This window comes from Crocuta crocuta, unplaced genomic scaffold, assembly GCF_008692635.1.
Source record: "Crocuta crocuta isolate KB4526 unplaced genomic scaffold, BGI_CrCroc_1.0 scaffold99, whole genome shotgun sequence".
NCBI classification, from domain to species: Eukaryota; Metazoa; Chordata; class Mammalia; order Carnivora; family Hyaenidae; genus Crocuta; species Crocuta crocuta.
The window spans coordinates 930,683-953,536 of NW_027551560.1; the positions used below are offsets into that span (position 1 = coordinate 930,683).

The following is a 22,854-nucleotide window of genomic DNA, read 5'->3' on the forward strand; positions in this document are numbered from 1 at the left end:
AAATAACTCTGTTTCAGTTATTACACAGGTAAGCTCCACTCACATCAATGGTAATCAAAACAAACATTCCATTCAAACTAAAGAATAAAACGCAGAGTTTCATACCTTTCTGAATTCAGACTCTGATCGGCATAATCACTTTTCAACGTATCTAATTCACTCTGAAGAAAGGCTATGTTTGTCTGGGCTTCTAAAAGATCTTTCTTAACTTTCTGATTTTCCTGGAGAAGACGAACAGCATGGGCAGTTAGATTCAGGAGTGTCTTCACCTCAGAACGTCAAGTGCAGGCTGGTACCTTATTCTTCCAATCTTCCAAAAGCCAAATCCTTGAAGATTTTTTTTTTATGTTTGAAATTTGGTGCCAACCATTAGTCAAGACCTGATCATAATGTCCTTTAGCATGTTATTGCCAAATTAACCAAACACATAAGCATCTATTTTAGTCAATGAGAGCTACGAAAATGCTGATAAATATTCTGTGGAATTAACAGTATCTGATAGCAGGTAGGCCGCTTAGTTTTTACAATAAATCCTATCACTTAATGTTTGTAAGTTTTGCACTTAAACTAGTGTGGTTTAAAAAATGTCCATGTTTAAAACAACAACAACAACAACAACCACTGGAGCCTTCTGAGTCAAAATGATGGACTGATTAAAAAAAACAATCAAACATTGGGACCTTCTGGTTCAAAATGATGGACTGAGCACTCTTCCTTCCCTTTTGAGACCCCATTAAGATGAAATACCAAATAACATGAAATAAACCCAATACAAGTTAAAAGAATGGAGGAGGGACCCCTCTACCGTTAAGTGAATTAAATACATTTTTGGAAAATGGAAACTGGATGGAAATATGCTAAAGGGAAGAGAACAGGGGCAAAGGAGGTCCAGAAAAGGCCAGGTTGAAGGTTCTGCTATAGAACAAAGGAGGAGAAAGGAGAAGGCAGTTGGAAATGGGGCAAAAACAGAGATTAAATTTGTATATTAATGCATGCCCCCCCCAAGGCCATCCCCTTTATACTAGCAAATAATAGCAGATAGTCAAAGTTGATTACCAAGGCAGTAATATAGGGCATGTCTTTTTTTAAATCACTGGAAGACCCTGATACGGTGGAGCTACAGCTTCTTGAATATCCATACCCCACTCATTCTAGTAATTGGGGGTCCCACAGTCTGACAGCCAGCTTCACACACAGAGCTCCTAGGAAGACACTCTCTTAGGGAAAAGGCCTTGAGGAAAACAGATCTATTTACCTAGCTGCACAGGAATCCTACACTAGCTACCTTTAAAGTGCCCAGAAATCACAGGATGGCATGGAACAAGTGTGAAAAATAATCAGTCCAATAAGAATTAAAACTTCTGGGGCTCCTGGGTGGCTTAGGCAGTTAAGCGTCCGACTTTCGCTTAGGTCATGATCTCGCGGTTCGTGGGTTCAAGCCCCGCGTCAGGCTCTGTGCTGACTGGTAGCTCAGAGCCTGGAGCCTTTCAGAGTCTGTGTCTCCGTCTCTCTCTGACCCTCCCCTGCTCACGCTGTCTCTATCTCTCTCCTAGAAATAAATAAAAATATTAAAAAAAAAAAAAAAAGAATTAAAACTTCTGGGGCTCCTGGGTGGCTTAGGCAGTTAAGCGTCCGACTTTCGCTTAGGTCATGATCTCGCGGTTCGTGGGTTCAAGCCCCGCGTCAGGCTCTGTGCTGACTGGTAGCTCAGAGCCTGGAGCCTGCTTCAGATTCTGTGTCTCCCTCTCTCTCTGCCCCTCCTTGCTCATACTCTGTCTCTCTCTTTCAAAAATAAACATTAAAAAAAATTTTTAAAAAGAGCTGAAACTTTGTGGACTCCAAAACTAATACTTTCAAGAAGAAAAAACAAACTTCATGCAGTGGGAAGAATAAATAAGTTGTAAGGCATCAGTGAATGATGATATACCATCAAGATGTCAGAATTGTGTTTTTTTTTTTTTACAAGAAGCCAAAACCTCAACGAGAAAATCCAAGAAAAACAAGCAATTCCACAAGAAAGTCATAATCCACATACAAAGCCAACTAAGACGTGGCAAAACTTGGAACTGACAGTGCATTCCAACTTGACCATAAAGTCGGGAGCCTTCTCTTCTGAACCGTACGGGGTAAAGAAGGGAATTACGGAGAAAGAAGGGCACTTCTAGTACAGCCAGCTCACTTCTGGCTCTGCAATGAGAATATTTAGACTCATAATAAAGGAAATGCTCACTATTGGCTTTCAGTTTCAGAGTCCACCTAAAGACAAAATAAAGACAATTTAAGGATGATAACAAAACAGATGCAAATGTAGAAAGAGCAAAAGTATGGTCAGCAAAAGATGGGAAAGGGACAAAAAGAGGAATGCTGGAGGAAGAGAAGGGCAATAATAGTCTCATCCTTCAAAGCCAGGGACATAGAGGTGAAGTTGTAAGAATGCAGGGTCAACAATTTCAAGTTCAAGGGCCAGGCCACTGGCTGCTTTGAATAAAAAATAAGTAAAAGCATTCACAACAGGGGGCGCCTGGGTAGCTCAGTCAGTTAAGCGGCTGACTTCCACTCAGGTCTTGACCTCACAGGTTCAATTTGTGATTTCCAGTTCAAGCCTGGGGCCATGTGGGGCTCTGCAGTGACAAGGCAGAGCCTGCTGCCCCTCCCCCGCTCTGGTGTGCACTTGTGCACATATTCTCTTTCTCTCTCAAAAATAAATAAAAAACATTTTTTAAAAATCCAGGGCAACGGGGGCCCCTGGGTGGCTCAGTCAGTTAAGGATCTGACTTTGGCTCAGGTCATGATCTCATGGTTCATGGGATGAGCCCCACATCGGGCTCCCTGCTGACAGCTCAAAGCCTGGACCCTGCTTCAGATTCTGTGTCTTCCTCTCTCTGCCCCTCCCCTGCTCATTCTCTTTCTCTCAAAAATTTTAAGTAAACATTAAAAAAAATGTTTTTTTAAAATCCAGGGCAATGTCCTACCCAAAAAAAAAAAAGCATTCACAATAGTTGGGGTATGATTGAGGGTAAAAGCTTGAATAACACCTTTGATCAAAGGTATGTCAAAGACTTTCTCTAACTGTAGTATTAATTTCTCCCTATGCTTCCATCCCTGGAACACTGAAACAACAGCATGGTTATGTCTATGAAACAGTCATCTAAAAGAAAATATATTTCTGTAAGTGAAAGGGGATTCTTACCATTGATAAATCATAAATTTGCCTTTTTAATGCAGCCACATCTTCTTTTTGACTTATGTGTTTTGACTGTTCTTCTAGCTGAAAGAGCAAATAAAAGTTGTGCATTTTTCAAACTCACTTTGGATTGCTTCAGTTAAGTTTCTGAACATCCTTAAATGTAGATATGGGAATTCCAGAAGTCTTCAATTTTCAACATTATGCAACTTTATCAGTCATTAAACTACATATAATCCACGAGGATCTGAAAATTTGCTTTAAATAATTTACACATTTGAAAAAGGGGTTTTATCATTTAATGAACTTCTTTGGAACAACTGAAAAGTCCTTTTGGGAAACCATTCAAATATTAAGCAACCTACCTTCGCTTTTTCAGTTATGCTGCATAGGAGTCTGGACCTTTATATTCCCCTAGAACTTTTATCTGCACTTAACACTTTCTATCCTGTATTATAATCATTTGAGAAGGCCTTACTTCTACCAGAGTCTAAGATTTTTAAAAAAGGGTGTCAGATTCAACTGTTTTCTTCACAGCGATTTCAGTAAATGTTACTAAATCTAAATTTTTGCTAAATCTTACTTAAATCTTACTAAATCTTTACTTATTTTAGCTTACTAAAATAATTAAATCAATAAAATTTAAGTATGATATGAACTAATGAATACATACTTAAGGTTTGCTCTCTGGCTGACTTACTAGTATATGAATACATACACAAACTATAGGAACACATACATGAACTGTGCGTTCTGGTTGACTCGTTAGTATTACGAGACTAAGTTGGCTCAGAAGCATCTTTAACATAGACAACAAAAATATCTTCCCTACAAATAGCTTACTTTTCCCTGGGAAGCATGGGGATTTGTGGGTTTCCAATAATTGAGTAGTTAGGTACTGATCAAAATGAATGCTGTATTTCATCAAGTCTAAGTCAAAGGCTAAGTAATCTGATGCTGGACTTTCGTCATCTTGCCAGACGGCAACAACTAAAGATTTTCAGACAAATATGCCATGACTGTCACATGGCTGACTGTAAGACTGTAACTAAGAAGAGCCCTTGATATTATAAGAGGCATGTCAACTTCAGAGACAAAAAACTGGGGGGAGGGTAACTAGTTCCTCAGAACCAATGAAATCAGGTAATGGCAATTGTAACCAATTTGCAAACTTTTCCATAGTTCTTTAAGTCCTTTAATATTCTTACCCTACGACCCAGCAATTGTACTAGGTATTTATCCAGGGAATATAGGTGTGCTGTTTCAGAGAGGCACATGCACCCTAATGTTTATAGCAGCACTATACAGACAAAGTATGGAAAGAGCCCAAATGTCCATCAACAGATGAATGGATAAAGATGTGGTGTGTATATTTATGTGTGTGTGTGTGTGTGTGTGTGTGTATGTGTGTGTGTGTATATATATATATATATACACACACACACACGCACAATGGAGTATTATTCAGCAATCAAAAAGAATGAAATCTTCCCATTTTCAACTATGTGGATGGAACTAGAGAGTATTATGCTACGTGAAATTAGCCAATCAGAGAAAGACAAATATATGACTTCACTCATAGGAGGAACTTAAGATACAAAACAGATGAACATAAGGGAAGAGAAGCAAAAATAATATAAATAAGGAGGGGGACAAAACATAAGAGACTCTTAAATACAGAGAACAAACTGAGGGTTGCTGGAGGGGTTGTGGGTGGGGGGATGGGCTAGAAGGGTAAGGACCATTAAGGAAGACATTTGTTGGGATGAGCACTGGGTTATACATAGGGGATGAATCACTGGAAACTACTCCTGAAATCATTAGAGCACTACATGCTAACTAACTTGAATGTAAATTTAAAAATAAAAAATAAAAGGAAATCCTTTAATGCTCCATTACGTAAATGATTGCTTGCTCTCTTGCAGAACAACCCTCGAGCAGGCAAGAAGTCTGGTGTCAGTGAGAAAGCACAAACTGTGTAGCGAGAGCACTCCCTTGCTTATTGGCTCTGTGACTCTGAGCAAGTTACTTCACGTCTCTGGAACTCTGTGTCCTCATCTGTGAAAGTGGGATATTTACCCATTCTCAGAGAAAGTTGGAAAATTCTATTTAAAAATTATGAAAAGGAGTTTAGTAAATTATGAAGTCAAAAAAGTATCAGTTATTACAGTTAGGCAGGACAGCCAATTATTAACTCCATTTTATGGACAAGAAACTAAAGATAAGATAAAGAAGCTGATTGTCCCAGGTGTTACAGGCAGAAAGTGGTATAGCCTCGATAAGGACTCAGGTCCCAGCCCTTCTGACTCTTGCTGTTCACTGCCTATTTAGTCCCTATCATATGCCTTATCATGGCAGGAAATTTTGTGTCTTTCTTGTGTAACTTTCTCTTAGCCTGAAGATTTGGGAAGGCATGAGAATGACTGAGGACAGGGGTTAGAAGAATCTGTGACTCTGGCATAAACAAAGGATTGGTCCATTCAAATTCTGTAAAACAAGCATTAGGTATGGTCTAGTGGCCTTTGGAAATCAGGGGAAAAGGCTGACATCAATAATAATTTCCCAAGAAGGCTACTGGGGAGAAGTCTTTTAATAATTCCAGAGTTTGAACTGCAATAGCCTACACAATACAGTTAATTGTCACTTAACCTCACTGAATATAAACATTGCAAAGAGCATTAAAGGTCATCGTATGAACAACCAGAGAAGCAAAGTGATGTGGCAGAATCCACGATGCCACTTTCAGGGATGATTATTTTTTAAGTATCCGTTTGCCTTTTAGCCAAGATATTTCCTCTAGTCATGGAGACAATCCACATGCAAGAGGTGGGCCCCGTACCACGCTGCAGACAACCTGCACCGGCAGATGAGAGCCTGCTTTGAGCATCTCTCCCAAACTCTGCACTCAGTGACTTGAAATCGTTAGTGGTGGGAGTATTCACAACATAGAAATCAGCAAATATTACAGACTTCTCCCTTTCCCCTTCTGCCTCTGGAACCAGTTGTTAAGGATCTACCAGCACACCACTTGGTGACACGTATCCTACTCATTAGAAACCAAACACAGCAACAACCAAAACCAATCGCACCTTTGCTCATAGTTCAACAAGTTCTCTCCCACCTCCTACTGCTCTGGGGTCCCCTAGATCTGGAACTTTCTATATAGAAGAAAAATATTTACTTCGTTTAATAAATATTCACTGAATACTGGCCATATACCTTGCAGTGAGCTAGGGGTGGGGATGCAGGAATACATGACCAGTAAAGACAGCACCCCTTCTGTCATGAGCTGAGTCCACTGAATGTGTGGGAATTCAGGGCACCTGAGGAAGGAAAACTGAGGTTTGATGGACAACCGTTCAAGGGATCAGAAATATTTATTAGATCTGTGTGTGGAAGATAGGTTGCTCTTGGAAACAGAAGAGGAAATCAGGGATCTTTAAAAACAATCTTTCCAGGGAGCCCAGTTTGACTCTGAAATCTGACTCCAACTACTGCTTTAATAGGATTCCAAATGTTTTTAGTTGGATTTTAATTTAGTGCTAATAATTAAACACCCCAATACCGTGAGACTATTCCTAGAAGCCTTACTGCCACAAACCTTTCTGAGTTTCTTTATTGTCACCTGTAGATCCCCTACTTCTGTTTCATACTGACGTCTGAGGTCACTGAGGGCTTCCTCAGCTTTACGTTTTTCCTAAAAAAAAAAAAAATACGTATTGATTAAAAAGATTTTTTAACATTTATTCATTTGTGAGAGACAAACAAAGCGTGAGCAGGGGAGGGGCAGAGAGAGAGAGAGAGAGACACTGAATCCGAAGCAGGCTCCAGGCTCCGAACTGTCAGCGCAGAGCCAGACGCAGGGCTTGGACTCACAAAGGGCGAAATCATGGCCTGAGCCAAAGTCAGATGCTTAACCGACTGAACCACCCAGGTGCCCCCAAATTATTGATTTAAATAGGTTCTTCAAAACCCCATAAAGTGAGAAATGTTCTGTGTCAAACTAAGGCTGACCCCAAGTCTTCCACACAGTTGAGTGCGAGAAGGGATGGGAGAAATAAGCCAAATGACTCTGGAGGCGCAGCCCTTCTGGAACTAGGTAGGACGTGCCGGAGTGGGAGGCGAGTGGGACCCTGGAGCCTACATGCACGCACCAGCTGGAGAGACACCTCTAGACTATGACATTGTGACGGAAGGCCATAGCACATCAGTTAACCGGTTTAGTTCATTGTTGCTGTTACTAATTAAAAGACATGGCAACGGCCAAGGGCCCAAGTGCTTGCCTGAACCGTATCATGTCATCAGGGCCTAGGAAGGTTTGGTGGGTTTGTCCTCTTTCCAAGAGCTTACACATTACCTGAATTCAAATCCCATCACCTGCAAATTTCCTCGCTACGTGCTTCCGAATGAGCTCGTACTTCTCAAATGTGTCCTGTCTGGATCAGAGAGTGGCCAGGGGGCACCCCAGGAGGTCAGCTCCTCCCAAGAGCCCAGACAGCTTCAAATTTCCTTTTTTCTCTTAAAAAAGTATGTAACCTTATGTCCTATGTTTAGTATTCAAATCAAGTCTTATGTTAATAACCAGTGAAACTGAGTGTACACACACCCACTGAGAGCCTACTACGCACCAACAGTCAGGGCACGGGGGAACACAGCAGGAGCAGTGCAGACCAACACGCATCCTGGGGGAGGAGGGGAAGCCAGGAAACAAAGATGACCTGCGCAGGTACTAAGGAGAATCTAATGGTGAGATGTGACAGGAAGTGAGTTAGAAGGGGGTAAGGTAGGGCCCTCTCTGTACAGAAGACCTGACTTGATTCTAGGGGAAATCACTGAAGGTGTAGCAACTTTCAACCACAAGATTTCCTACAATGAATAAAAAGTACATCCCATTAGGGGTGCCTGGGTGGCCTAGTCAGTTGAATACCCAACTCCTGATTTGGCTCAGGTTATGATCCCAGGATCGTGGGATCAAGCCCCATGTTGGGCTCCACGTTGAGCATGGAGTCTGCTTAAGATTCTCTCTCTTTCCCTCTGCCCTTCCCCTACTCGCACTCTCTAAATAAATCAATAGATACATAAATAAATAAATAAATAAATAAATAAATAAATAAATAAATAATTTTAAAAAAGTATATTCCATTATAAAACACTGAAGTTGGCATAAAGAATTTTAATTTCCCCGCAACCTAGATTTAAAGTTGGCAGTGGACATGGGCAGTGAGGCAATGGTATAAAAGCTGAGCCAGACTCCTCTACCAAAGGGCGCTCTGCCTTCTTCCTCAGGCCTCAGCTCTCACGTCACCTCTACAAAGACGTGCTGACCTCCCCGCCTCCTCTCCCCGTTGCTGTGATTGAACTTACCTGCTCTATTGGATCTCACTGTCTCCTTACTCTCCCCACAAAACCACCGCCACCAAAACCTGCCCTCACTGAGAGCTCCGCGGAGCCTAGGCTTGCTGCACCCACAGGGTCTGGTGCCCAGTCTACAAGAGGTGCACGCTCAAGATTCGTGAAATGAATGGGCCATCCCACACACTCACGTCCTTCCGCGTCTTGTGTTCTGCAGCCTGAATCCTCTGGTCCATTTCCTCCTCCAGCTCACTCAACTGCATGGCTGCCTTGTCCTGGGCTCTGAAATTCAAGAGATGTATGCCTCGTCACTGTGACATGCAGAGAAAACTTCAACCTCTGCTATTTCAACTCCTGTTTTACTCATGAGAAACACACCATTTAAAATAACATTCCCGGGGCTCCTGGGTGGCTTAGTCGGTTAAGCGTCCGACTTTCGCTTAGGTCATGATCTCGCGGTTCGTGGGTTCGAGCCCCACGTCGGGCTCTGTGCTGACTGCCAGCTCAGAGCCTGGAGCCTGTTTCAGTCTGTGACTCCCTCTCTCTCTGACCCTCCCCTGCTCACACTGTCTCTCTCTCTCTCTCCTAGAAATAAATAAAATATTAAAAATAAAAAATAAATAAAATAAAATAACACTCCCTGTTCCTTCCACATAATAAAACGAGATTGGCAATTTGTCCATTTGGGTGTAAAATGACATTAAAGCTAGACATTAAATAAATGGTATAAATTAGATAGAATAGCATTAAACTAGATTGTGGGAAAGAATAGATAAAGATACCAAATCACTGAGAAGCTCTCAATAAATTCTGAAAATCCTTTCTATTGCCATGACTGAGTGACAACTCTGGACAAAAAAAGAACCCTGTGGCAAACAGATGATTAGATATAATTCTGAAATGTTATTCTATGAAACACATAGTACTACAGCTAGAAGGGGGAAGAAAAGAATCTCAATGACTATTTCTAATCAGTTCCCAAAGTTCTAGAATACAGATATATGGTCTCTACATTATAGAAAAATTCCTTTATTAATGTCATCACTAAATCACCTCTCTCTCTAGAGGCAGAACACACGGATTTGCCAAAAAGTCAGAAATGGGAACATTTCCTTGAGAAGAGTTCTGGGATAGTTTTCTTGAGCAGCTGTTTAGCATGGAGACAACTGCCCCTTTACAATGGCTGAGACTTCAGATTGAACCCTTAAAAAAGTATTTTTGTTCTCTCTCTGCTCTAGGTCTGATTATTTACATTTTCTCATGCATGGACCTTGCCTACTCAACTAGATTACAAGAGACTTGAAAGCAGCCACATGAAACTTCGAGGATCAATGACATGCTGTTAATAAAAAGACCTAAATGTAAGACATCCCATCTTCTAGTGTGATGGCTTCCATGACATCATCCTACCTGCTTTCCACATATTTACTCCTTGTTAACAGTCTGTTCGTACATTAGTTTAATTTCCATATCAAGTTCCAAATGAATATAGAGGGCTTGGGGGAAGGGCCCAGAATAAAATTTTGAATGACTTAACTATTATTTTCTGCTTGTGTTTTCTTCATCTTTACCTTATAGCTTGCCCAAAGGTATGTTAACTTGGTTTAGAAAGTCAGCTATTTCTCATTCGTTTAAAAATACTTAATATCTGGGGGCGCCTGGGTGGCTTAGTCGGTTAAGCGTCCGACTTTCGCTTAGGTCGTGATCTCGCGGTTCGTGGGTTCGAGCCCCGCGTCGGGCTCTGTGCTGACTGCCAGCTCAGAGCCTGGAGCCTGTTTCAGTCTGTGACTCCCTCTCTCTTTGACCCTCCCCTGCTCACGCTGTCTCTCTCTCTCTCCTAGAAATAAATAAAACATTAAAAAAATTACTTAAAAAAATACTTAATATCTGAAATCTAGGAATTACATATCTCCATAGCAACTCCGGTTTGGTTTGATCAACTCTGGGAGTGTGAACAGCCAAGCCACATATCCCTTCTCCCTCTACGATCATTTTTCCAACCGCTCCTTCTAGATATCCAGTCCTAAACATCTGGGCATCTGAGACTGCTCCTGATGTGTTCTTTCTGCCTTCCTCATTTCTGGGCAACTTTTTTTTTTTTTTTGGTAAATTGAGGTACTCTATAATGATACAGTGTTTGCCCCCAGCAGTCCCTAACTCCTAGTGAAATGTCTAATGTGATGAAGACTGTCCACTCTAACCTATAGCCCAGGGCTCCCATCCGGACTGGTGTGAGTACAGGGCGAAAAGAGACCCTCTCCCAACCAAAAAACCCAGGTGAGGATGGATGGCCCTCAGGTAAGAACATAAGAGAGCTTGGTAGGTGTCACATAAGCACTTCAGCAAGGTCCTAGATACCGAGGACAGAGCCTGACTTTGGATTCCACCCAGACAGCACAGAAGCAGGGAGGAGAGAAGCAATAACAAAGCCCAACACATGTGCCACACTCACTCCGCAGGGGCAGAACAGCCTGGCTGGTGATGAGAACACTGAGAATCCTATTCTTTTTTCCCTTATGGGTTTACATGGCACTATCCTTAATGGTCACTGTAAATGTGTGTGTGTGGGTCTCACATGTCTTTGTGTGGGTCTGTGTACATGTATGTGTACGTGGAAGTCAGTCTTTTTTAATAGGCATTCACCAGACACTCTGAAATCTCAACACGTGTGTCTGTGAATCCCCCTCAGCTCCATAATGCTCTACAGAATTTGGAGTGCAGGGGACCACCCTCCTATCCTACTGAAAGCCCCTGGCAGGCAAACTTGAGGGAGAAGTGCAGAGTCAGAAACGGAACATGTTCACAAGAAACCCCATGAATGACCCCAGCGTTATACAAAGTCCTACTTAGCATCCATGTTTTAAAACACACCTCGTCTATATGTTAAGTGCCTTCACTTACTCCAGAGAGTCAACTAGATAGTTCGATCATCATTTGAAAGAAAGAATGAAGAGACGGAAGAGTAGCCCTCTCCTGCCCCCATGCACACGGGGGATCTCCTATCAAAGAGGCCGTTACAAGTTCTGGGCAGAGACCAGCAGGACCTGCCGTACACTCGGAGATGCCACTGAACGCGACGAGCATCTGTGGGGCAGAACACCAGGAATTAGGGCAAACAACATGCCCTCTTTCCCATGAATGCCAGAGGGCTGTGGTCCCTCTGGGGAGCAAAAACCCTGCTGTTGGGATTGTAACACATCTAAGGTCTTCCTCTGCACTGGGCTGCTGGTAAAACCAGGAAGATCCCCTATGTGAGCCAGGTAGGGCTTACACAATCTGTCTGCACGACAGCACGGGTTTAAAGCTTTTTGGCTTTCCATTCAGGCTGGGTGAGGAGGGCTGGAGAGAGGAAGAGTCTCCCCACTGAGCACGTGTGAGGGGCTCCACCCATGATATCACCCATTGTGTCTCAACATCCTGAGAATGTGACTATTTATAGCTTCATTCTACAGATGTAGAAACTGGCCCAAAGTCACACACCTGTCAGTAACGAGGCCAGGCTTCAAATGGAGTCCTGTCTGCCTCTCTGGATGGGTTTCCTGTATGTTTCAAGTGGCTGGATAGAAGAAAACGAATCTCTCTGGTCTGTACGGAATCACTGGCCTTGAAAAGTTTATTTGACAGGGTCACAGCGACCTACTTATGGACTGCGGCTGCCCCTACAAAGTACTGCCTCGTCGACTCAGCTTCCCTCAGGCTGGCTGAGTTCAGGCAGCTCCAGATTCCTGAGGCCCAGGAAGTCCACCCACATCAAAACGTGATTGTGCAGTTCTATCCATGTGCCACCTGGTCAGACAGCCAGTTAAAGGATCCCCATGTGCCACGTAGAAAGGAAAGGCCCCAGTACCTCTTCACCGCAATGGCCAGGCTTTCCATTTCTGTGCTCTGCAGTTTGATCTCGCGGATGAAGTTTCTTATGACATGTTCATACGGCTGAATTAGTCTTGGCTCCACAAGGTTGATGTTTAGATACAAGGTACTAACTTGCTCTTTTCTGCCAAAAAAAAAATGCTTTTAGTTAAAATTAAAAATGAAATCAAACCAAGTAAAAAGTAAACAAGCAAATGGGCAGAATTTTCAGAATTCATCATTTGAGGAATGAGAACACGTAAGAACCAAGGAAGAAAAAAGGAACAATAACAGAAGGAGTGGAAAAGAGGGAAGAGATAGCAGTCAGAGATGCTGTTGCTTATTCTGTATAATATTTTTTAAATGCAATGGCAAGTTTATCTTCTTCCTGGATTTATTGAGGTCTGAATGGATACATAAAAATTGCATACAGTGGGTTTATAAGGTCATGACTTAGTGTTAGAAGATATAGACCAGTGCATAGGGAGGGACGGACAGGGAGGGGTATTTTTTTGTTACTGCTATTTTTTTTTCCTTTAACAGAAAGGCAAACAGATGTACAGGAAAAAAGTGAGGTAACCATTAAACCTATTTATAACATGTTCTGCCAATCCCTAATAAGACATATTTCAGCACTGATGATCAGAAGATTGAATGTATCTATTATTTATAGTCCATTAAAAATCACTTCATATAAATTCATATATATATATATGACAATCCTATTTGTCATTAACTTTTATTAAAAGACAAATACTGCAGAGTCATTTCAAAAGAAAAACTGATGAGCCTTGGCAGCTCGCCTGCCGGAGGATAAAGGAGTGAGTCGGTGGGGCTCACGGTGCCCCTGACCCAAGTTCAGGACCTGATGCGCTAAGGAAGGAAGGAAGACCCTGTGAAGACACAGAAAGGTGGCCATCTAAAAGCCAAGGAGACCAGCCTCGGAAAGAACTAACCCCGCTAACACCTCGATCTGAGACTTCTAGCCTCCAGAACTGTAAGAAAATAAATTTCAGTTATTGAAGCCACCCAGTCTGGTATTTGTTACTAGAGATACCTAGGCGACCAGAGCAGACAATAAAAGGTCCCCGAATGGCTGAGCAGCAGAGCTGGGATTCCACTCCAGTCTGGGGCTGGAAACCACATGATCCACCATAACATTATTTTGCTTCCCAATTGTGTTAGACACCTGAACCTTGGCAGAAGAAATGGGATTCAAAATTAATCCACAGAACGATGAAACAGTGCCAAATGTGAGGTATATATTAACCTAGAAGCTTAGTGAAGCATGGCCTCAAGGTGTGTCCATGTAGTTATAAAAAAACTCCTAGGTTTGCACTTATAAATAAACTAACTGCTCAATCTGAACAGATGCCAATTATGATTTGAAAGAACTGCTCAAGTGAAATATTATTAATAAACCTGCAGGATTAAGTCGCTTTATTTTCTATAAGACACAGAAAGCAGTCAACACCCTTCCCATCAGAGTGGAGTACAAATCCTTGTTGCAATAGTAAGCCCTATTTACTAGAGCAGTAAACAAAACAAAACACAGAACACAATCTAAGAGTAGATTGTCCCATGCAATTTCAGTGCATAACTGGATCATTAACTTCTTTGCCTTTTGTCATTTACGGATCACCAGCAGGACACAAAACATAAAGACTTTCTCCTTAATAGGGACCTGCCTGTCAGAGATGGCCATTAAGATACTGTCACCTAGAGTCCTTGTTTAGTGGCAAACAGCACAATAAAATGTTCAGAAGCGGAGATCAGCAGATTCCCTGACTTTCTGCACGTTTCAAAAATAAGAAAGAAACATTATAATTTCTACATCTTCTCAAGTCCTTTGCTGGTCTTGACATTATAAAGAATTTCAGGGATGGTTTACAGTGAAGTATACAAACAGATCAATTCTAGAAAATATCTGCCATCACAGGAGATATGTTCCAGAGCAATGCTCACCCGTCCTGCTGCTTACTGGGCACACAGGGAGAAACCACTTCCCAGAACCACAGGCGTGCACACTGGGGCCACGTCACTGGTCCCCATCAATGGAGCAGGAACAGAAATGGTGTGTTTGCCACTTCACGGCTTGTCCCCTAATGCTTCATAAAATCCTCAGTTCATACTCGTTCTTATTCTGTCTGTCTCTCTGCATCTCTCCTTCCACCTCCTTTCCCTCTCTCTCTCTTCTCATTCCTCTACCTCTTTCCATCTCTCTTCCTCATCCTCACAGCTTAAGTGAAGAACTCCAATATGGCAAAGTCCCAGGACAGAGTGTGCTCGGATTCCGGAGTCCCCGCGCGGAGGTCACCTGCTCCGCAGGGCTGCCTGACCACTTTAATCTGAATGACACAGGAGAAAGAAACAAGTTTGTGTTTTGTTTGTGTTTTGTAAGTTTGTTTCAAGCCACCAGGACTTGGAACTTGTTATAGTCAGTTTGAACTTAAAAAGTTGGCATTACAGTTTCCTATTTTGTTTTTTTAATCATCCTCTTCCAGATTAAATTACTTCCTCATCTTTTTCCTTGATAGCTTCGTATTAACTACGTAAAAGCTTCTCGTTACCACTACCACCCACTCTCTTTCAAGGGAACAAAAGACTCCTCTGAAGCACTCATATACTGAAGCAGATACTTAGTAAGCACCTTCCATTTGCAGTCCAGGCAGTGACTCAGCATTCATATGTACAAGTCACTTAACCCTCCTGACAACCCTCTAAAGAAGTTATCACTAGTATCCTGTTTACCAAAGAGGAAACTGAGGCAGACACAGGTAAGCATTGTCCTGGTGGCAGAGCCAGTATTTCAACGCAGCCCATCGGGCTGGAGTCCAGCTGCCCATGGAGAAACTCGCTCTTCATGCCAAGAGTAGATGTTGACTGGTCTTCAGGGGTCCCAAGGGCATGTCTCCGTGTATGAAAATTTAACATACCAAGATTTTTAAAAACTCACTTTGGAGAAGGATGTGCATTATCACTGCAGGGATTGTCCACATTGCAAAGGGACTCCTTTACTTTTTTTTTTTTTTTTTTTAGTGTTTATTTATTTTTGGGACAGAAATAGAGAGATAGAGAGACAGAGTGTGAGAGGGGGAGGAACAGAAAGAGAGCAAGACACAGAATCCAAAGCAGGCTCCGGGCTCCAAGCTGTCAGCACAGAGCCCGATGCAGGGCTCAAACTCACAAACCGCAAGATCATGGCCTGAGCTGAAGTTGGACGCTTAACTGAGTCACCCAGGCACCCCACAAAGGGACTCCTTTAAAGAAGGAAGGCATAGGGGCGCTTGGGTGGCTCAGTCGGTTAAGCACCCGACTTCAGTTCAGGTCATGATCTCACGGTTCTGGGTTCAAGCCCCGCGTCGGGCTCTGTGCTGACAGCCAGCTCAGAGCCTGGAGCCTGTTCCAGATTCTGTATCTCTCTCTCTCTCTGACCCTCCCCTGCTCACGCTGTCTCTCTCTCTCTCTCAGAAATAAATAAAACATTAAGAAAGAAAGAAAGCAAGCAAGCAGGTAGGCAGGCATGACTAAGATTAAAATGAGATAATCTCATAAAATTTGGTTTGTCTACAGCTATCCGGGGAAAGCACAATGGTAGACAATAAGGCACACTCCCACCTTCCCCTGCTCCCCATTATCCTGTGCACCTCGTTCGGTCTCTATCTGTGAAACCAGAGGACCACCTGGATCGTGCTGGGACAGCCACCAGAACACACCTGGCAACGAGACACCTCACGCAAAAAAACAAAGACACAAACTGCCTTACTGTAACACGAGATGGTATTGGGTCGCTCAACGCAGGCTTTAAATGCCAGCCACCCGCACAGACAGCAAACACATATGGGTTCTTCAGCTCAGCCGACTTGGTGTCTCTACTTGGTGCCAAGACGATCTTTATTCTGCTCCTAAGAGTGCCGCAGTCACCGCCCTGCCTGGGTGTCCTTGCTCCTGCCGTCAGAGGTTAAACAAGCAGACGATGCACAATGCCACACACACAGCTCTGTTGTTTTCTGGCCCAACCCAGGGTGGCACATGTGGGTGCTGAGAGTGGGGCCCAGCAGTGATAAGACCTGAAGCACTTTTAATTCATTAAGTCCAGGGACCCGTCTCAGGCGATTACGCTGGGACTCACAGGTACCATGTAGACGTGTCTACAGACGTGTGCCTGACAAATACTCAGTAAAAATGGAGGGTCGAGTCATGGGCTTTAGTTAGCCAAGGCAAAACACTGTGTCTGCACTTCGGTGCTGAGAGCCCCTAATGCTAAAATAATCTAATTTATGTCTGAAGGAAGGAGATCCAATGAAAGGCTCAGAAAGACATTAGATCAGAGAAACGGAGATCAGAGAAAAACACACCCTGAATTATCAACCACCTTTAGATGTTTAAAACTTGAGCCTACTCATCTTCTTGCTGATAAATGACAAGATCATTTGTAAAAAGAAAAAAAAAAAAGATGGTGGTGGCTAATTACTGATGAAAAAGTCACACCTTAGAATTTTAAAATTGTCCCTGGGAAAGTAAAAAATAAAAACCAAAATAAAATTATCCTGGGAAATATGCATTTTAAATCACAAATATTCCCACTGAAATTGAAAGGGCTATTTATTATATGAACTTAGAAGAAAAACATGTACACTTAAGATGTGCAAAAATTTTAAAAGGGTCACATATTTTTACAGGATTAATACTATACTTAGAAGAGCACATCGATATCTACCTTTATGTGTATGTAATGTAGCAGGGCCAGTATTTAGAATGCCTGCACCCCTCTGGTCTAAGGACACCTCTAGGAGGCACCTGGGGGGTTCAGCTGGTTGAGCTTCTGACTTTGGCTCAGGTCATGATCTCACAGTTTGTGACTTCAAGCCACTCATGGGGCTCTGTGCTGACAGCTTGGAGCCTGGAGCCTGCTTCAGTTTCTGTTTCCCTCTCCCCCTCTCTCTCTCTCTACCCCTCCCTTGCTTGTGTGCTCACTCTCTCTCTCTCTCAAAAATAAATAAACATTAAAAAACGTAAGGGTACCTCTGGGAACAGCCAAGCACAGACAATACCACTCCACACTAAGGAACACAGTGACCCAGTAAGGTTGTTAGGAAAAGAGTCCATTAGCTTCTAAGTCTTGCTCCCTTAAGCATTAAAATAGGGAGCCAACCTATTCATTCAAACTATGAGATCTAAAACCCAATCCATTTTCTATGAGCAAAAGCTAACAGCATTAAGTACCAACGTCTGCATCACTGTACACTAGGGACTGCCGTAAGAAAACTGACATTATGACACTAATATCTGAGCGTGGGAAATTAAAACATCCATGCCATCCAAGGGGCCCCACACTAGATCCTAAAAGTAAAATGCTAAAAAACAGACTGAGTTCTTTCCCTCATTTGAAGGTTAAGTACAAGATGCTCTGGCAGCATAGACAGGTGAATGTGACCAGCCTTTCAGGGATAACCTCAGGGATGAGTAGATGTCAATCAGGCAGACAGCAGGAAAGAAGCGAGGGAGTGGTGGCCTGTCTGAGGCGCCTATAACCACAGGCTAACGAGGTAGGGATGGGGGGCAGGTAACTGGAAGAAGCCAGTGGGACTGGAGAGCTCAGAGTGGGGGAGGGGCAGCAGCAGCACTGGACGTGGATGTGGCAGAAGAAGGCAGCAGGAGCCAGAGCAGAGGACCTCACAGGGCCTGAAAGCACAGCAGAGACACGGTGGGGGTGCAGGACAGTTATTGAGAGGTAGGAAGCCACCAGAAGTGTTAAAAGGAAGTGATAACTTAATCAAGCTTGCATCTTTACTCTTCCCATCTTCACAAAGTTTTGGCTAAAGCAGAAAATTAATCAAAGGACTCTGAAACAAGTTCATAGAGATAAAGGTAAATCTAAGTCCGCTGTCATTTAATCCAGAAGTGTACAACTTCAAAAGCTTTTGTGAACTTCTACCTTCCTTTGCTATAGAATGTGTAAAATTATAGACATGTAAAATCTGATCATATAGACCAACAGATCATGAAAACAGAACAGAGAGCCCATAGAGACCCAGGTGAATATAGTCAATGGATATTTAGCAAAAGAGCAAGGGTAACACAATGGAGCAAAGACAGTCTTTGCAACTATAAAACTTCTAGAAGATAAGAAAGGAGAAAACCTAGATGACCATGTGGTATGGCGACAAATTTTTAGATACAACACCAAAGGCATAATCCATGAGAGAAAAACTGATAAGCTGGACCTCACTAAAATTAAAAGCTGCTGTGTGAAAGTGCCAAGAAAATGAGAAGATAAGCCACAGACGGGAGAAAATATCTGCAAAAGGTACATCTGATAATGTACTGTCATCAAAAATATACCCCTCAAAAACCCTTAAAACTCATAAGAAAACAACCTGATTAAAAAGTGGGTCAAAGACCTTAACAGACACCTTACCAAAGAAGATACACAGATGACAAATAAGCATATGAAAAAATGTTCCACATCATATGGCATCAGAGCAAATGAAAACAAAAGATTCCACTACAACACCGGTTAGAATAGCCAAAATTCAGAACACTGACAACATCAAATGCTGGTGAGGATGTGGAGCAACAGGAAGCCTCACTCATTGCTGGCGGGAATGCAAAATGGTAGTCACTTGGGATGACAGTTTGACAGTTTCCTAGAAGACTCTTAACCATACAATACAGCAATTTATCTAAAGGAGTTGAAAACTTATGTCCACACAAAAACCTGCATATGAATCCGTAGAATCACTTCCATCATAACTGCCAAAACTGAAAAGCAACCCAGATGTTCTTTGGTGGGTGGGTGGATAAACTACAGTGCATCCAGACAACAAAATAGTGTCCAACAATTTAAAAAAAAATGACCCATGAGGCCATGGTAAGATACTGAAGGACTTTAGATGCATATAACTACACGAAAGAAACCAATCTGAAGAGATTACATATTAATTCCAACTCTGACATTCTGGAAAAGGCAAAACCCGGAGACAGTAGAAAGATCAGTGGTTGCTGAGGATTGGAAGGGAGGAGGAAGGATGAAAAGGTGGGAGCAAAGAGGATTTTTAAGGCAATGAAAATACTCTGTACATAATGGGTATGTGTCACTGCACCTTTGCCCAAACCCATATAAGATACACAAGTGAACCCTAATATAAAATAAGGAATTTGGGTGGCTATGGTATGTAACTGTAGGTTCATCAACTGTAACTAATATATCATTCTGATGGGAGTTGTTGAAAATGGAGGAAGTTGGCAAGTGAGGGGGCAGGGAGTATATGGGAAATCTTGGCACCTTCCTCTTAATTTTTCTGTGGCCCTAAAATTGCTCTAAAAAATAAGTCTTTTTTTAAAAAAATCTGAGAGTTTCAGGACGCTTAGGTGGCTCAGTCAGTTGGCCGTCTGACTCTTGATTTCAGCTCAGGTCATGATCCCAGGGTTGTGGGATCGGGCCCCGTGTCAGACTCTGTACTGGGCATGGTTGCCTGCTTGAGATTCTCTCCCTCTGCCCCCCTACCCAGCTTGCTCTCTCTTTTTTCCTCTCTAAAATAATTAATTAATTAATTAATTAATTAATTAAAAATCTGATAGTTTATTTCTCTCTGGGGTAAGAAAAATGACCTCTCTGGATGCCCTGAACCACCCATAGTATCATTTGGTCAGTAAGTGGAAAGGCTTATCCTTTTACCCCCACACAAGTTAGGTAAAAGTTACTGGCTTCAAAACGTACTCTGATTACATAGGACATCTACTTTCAGAACAAACCCCAAATGACTAGAAAACAAATTCCAACAGCCAAAACCAGCTCCGGCCCTAGAACAGGGCAGCATTCACTTTCTTTGTAAAGTTCGTGCCTTTCTCTTCAGACAGGGTGTGGCTCTGTGCCAACTAACCGCCTGAAGCCGGCCGCTTCTGACTGGAAGGGATTTGGGCTGGTGTTCTCACAAAAGGTGAGAACATTAACTCAGTTATAAAATTATTTCCGGCTCTCCCTTCCAGAGGGAAAAAAAATAATGGTCTCTTCAACTTGGTCCCACCATCTGACAGACAAAGAGACAAGCCAGTCCACTGGCCGGGCCTTTCCTTGGCTTTGCTCTGCGGCCGCTCTCGCAGAAGATGGCCTCAGTCCAGGTGTTCACCCACCAGTGCCTCATCCAGGACCCCTGCCCAAACACACCTCCCACAGGTAAAGTTCCTTCAGGACCATCCCCTTGACAAGTATTTTACTTCCCTAAGCACTTATATGGATACTATTCCAGCAAAGATTTTAAAATGGAAACTCCCTGGGGAATGATTCAAAGTCTAGAAACATTTCAAATTGTAAATTGCTTCCTATTTGAAATTGCTGACATTTAGTTACTGGGAGTTTACCAATGGAGGGAGGAAGGCAGACACAGCAAGAGGCATGTGCTAAAGGCTTAGGGAGGACACCCTCCCAACAGCTAAGGCCTGTCTCAGTCATGAATGAATGGTGCGTGGGGTAAGTGTAATGGCCTGGCTAAATCAACTGCTTCCTCAACACATCCTTGGCTTCGAGACCCAGGGCAAAACGCTTAACCTCCTGAGCTTCCATTTCCTCAGATATAAAGTGAGGATAGCAACGGAAGCTCCCAGAGAATCTGAGCACGAATCCCTCCTGAAACACACACAACTATACCAGGCACACTGTAGGCAATCCATAAACACTGGCCATTATTATGGTTTGTTATTGCTCTTGACTCATCTACCCCAATGCATTAGAAAGAACTAGGGATTACCTCCTGTGCGCTTCTGGGTTGTGTTTTAGGAAGGCACCAAAAGGGAAGAGGCGGTGTGACATGGAAACCTCACACACAGAACTGCTGCCTTATGGGTGCCAGTGCAGAGGAAACTGAAAAATGAATATTGGGTCGTGCCCAAGGTCAGTTTGCAAAGCTTATGGTCCAGGGGTGTGATATAATGATTCATAAGAAATATATACATCTCTCTTCATACTGTGTCATACCCTTTAATAAACTGGTAAATGTTAAGTAGTTGTCTCCCTGAGTTCTGTGAGCCTCTCTAGGAATTAATTGAACCCTAATCAGCCAGAAGCACACGTAACAGCCTGAGGATTGGGACTGGCATCTGAAGTGGGCGATGAGGAATGAACCCTTAATCTGCGGCATCTGATGTTACCTCCAACTGTCAGAATTGAGTTGAATTCTTGAACACCCTGCTGGTGTCTAAGGATTGCTTGGTTTTGGTGGGGGGGTGGGGGGGGGAGGGTGCAGAGGTCAGCCCCCACCCATGCTGGAATTGGGTCCAAGTGCTCCAAAAGAAAGGGTCAGTAAAAGTCTCCTGTAAAGCACCAGTCAGAAAATATTTATGATTTCTGTTGCAAATACTCAACTTTGCCATTGTAGCACGAAAACAGACACAGACAACACATAAATGAGTGAGCTTGGCTATGCTCCAATCAAATAGGCCAAGGGCCAATGGGCCTTCCTTTGATCCCTCTTACAGTCTATTGAGAGAAGGCCCTGAGGACAGTAATGAGGATGGGGTAATGCAGGCCTAGCTTTCTATACACAAGGGAACAGGCGGGCCTTTGTTCGCATCCTGCCCCAAGGAGCAATTTTTTTTAATGTATATGGATATCACATTGTCAGCGTGCTCCATATGTGTGCACGTGTATGTGAAATGACATACCTCTTTACTTAAGAGTACTGACCACGTACGTTCACACCCCCAGTATTTCTCTTCTATCAACTTACCTGGAGTCACGTTAAATGTAGGCACACTCCAGTAATGTTAGTGCAAGGTGGTGTATTTTCACTGAAAATCTCTTTGTTTTGGTAAGAAAGACAGGAGTTGGGGAGAAAATAAAAGAGTGCCGCATCAGTTCCTATGCAAAACCTTCCTTTAGATGACATCTGTCACCTTCCCAGGTTTCCCTGGGACAATCTCAGTTTCAGTTTACACTGTGGTCCCATATTCCATCTACTTTGACTTAAAAAAAAAAGGAAAATTCTGCATAAATGCTTATCAAAAAGCTACATTAACCGTAGCTAACTGTTACTAAACTTCATACTAACTACGCGCTGAAGTTATTAACAGCTGCATGACACTAAGCCACGGTGAGCTGGTGGAGCTGCACCCTTTTACCTCTTGCTGTCACCTAGTGCTGTGACACACCCCACCCATGCAGTGGAGAGACTTCTCACCAACAGGTGGCTAAATCAGAAGACAATCAGTGATAAGCCCATCTCTCCTCTCCTGACCCTTTTCAGACACAGCATTAACTAAGCCTTCCCTTTCAGTTCCAAGGAACAGAATACTCACTGATAAGACACATTAGGCTCGGACAAGAGCAGCTGCAGACAGGTAACTCTTGCGGATCTCAGATGCTGCTGCAGAAAGGCTGGGGACAGCCAGTCCGTTGTGCCGCTACCTCCAAGATGCACAGGGCAGCCAGGAGGCCGCTTGGCCGAATCAATGGGAAATTAGGAAATTAA

The 22,854-nt window shown here is 42.9% G+C and overlaps 1 protein-coding gene across 1 annotated transcript in view; it reads right to left on the bottom strand.

The window, feature by feature from the left end:
• RASEF (RAS and EF-hand domain containing) overlaps positions 1–22,854 on the bottom strand; it is a 109,003-nt gene that overhangs the window by 32,455 nt on the left and 53,694 nt on the right. Inside the window, exons 6-10 of the mRNA XM_077749546.1 lie at positions 12,384–12,530; positions 8,728–8,818; positions 6,786–6,881; positions 3,191–3,268; positions 106–221 (exon numbers count right to left, since the gene is read on the bottom strand). Coding sequence (XP_077605672.1) covers positions 106–221; positions 3,191–3,268; positions 6,786–6,881; positions 8,728–8,818; positions 12,384–12,530 — 528 coding nt within the window. The remainder of the gene's footprint in view (positions 1–105; positions 222–3,190; positions 3,269–6,785; positions 6,882–8,727; positions 8,819–12,383; positions 12,531–22,854) is intronic.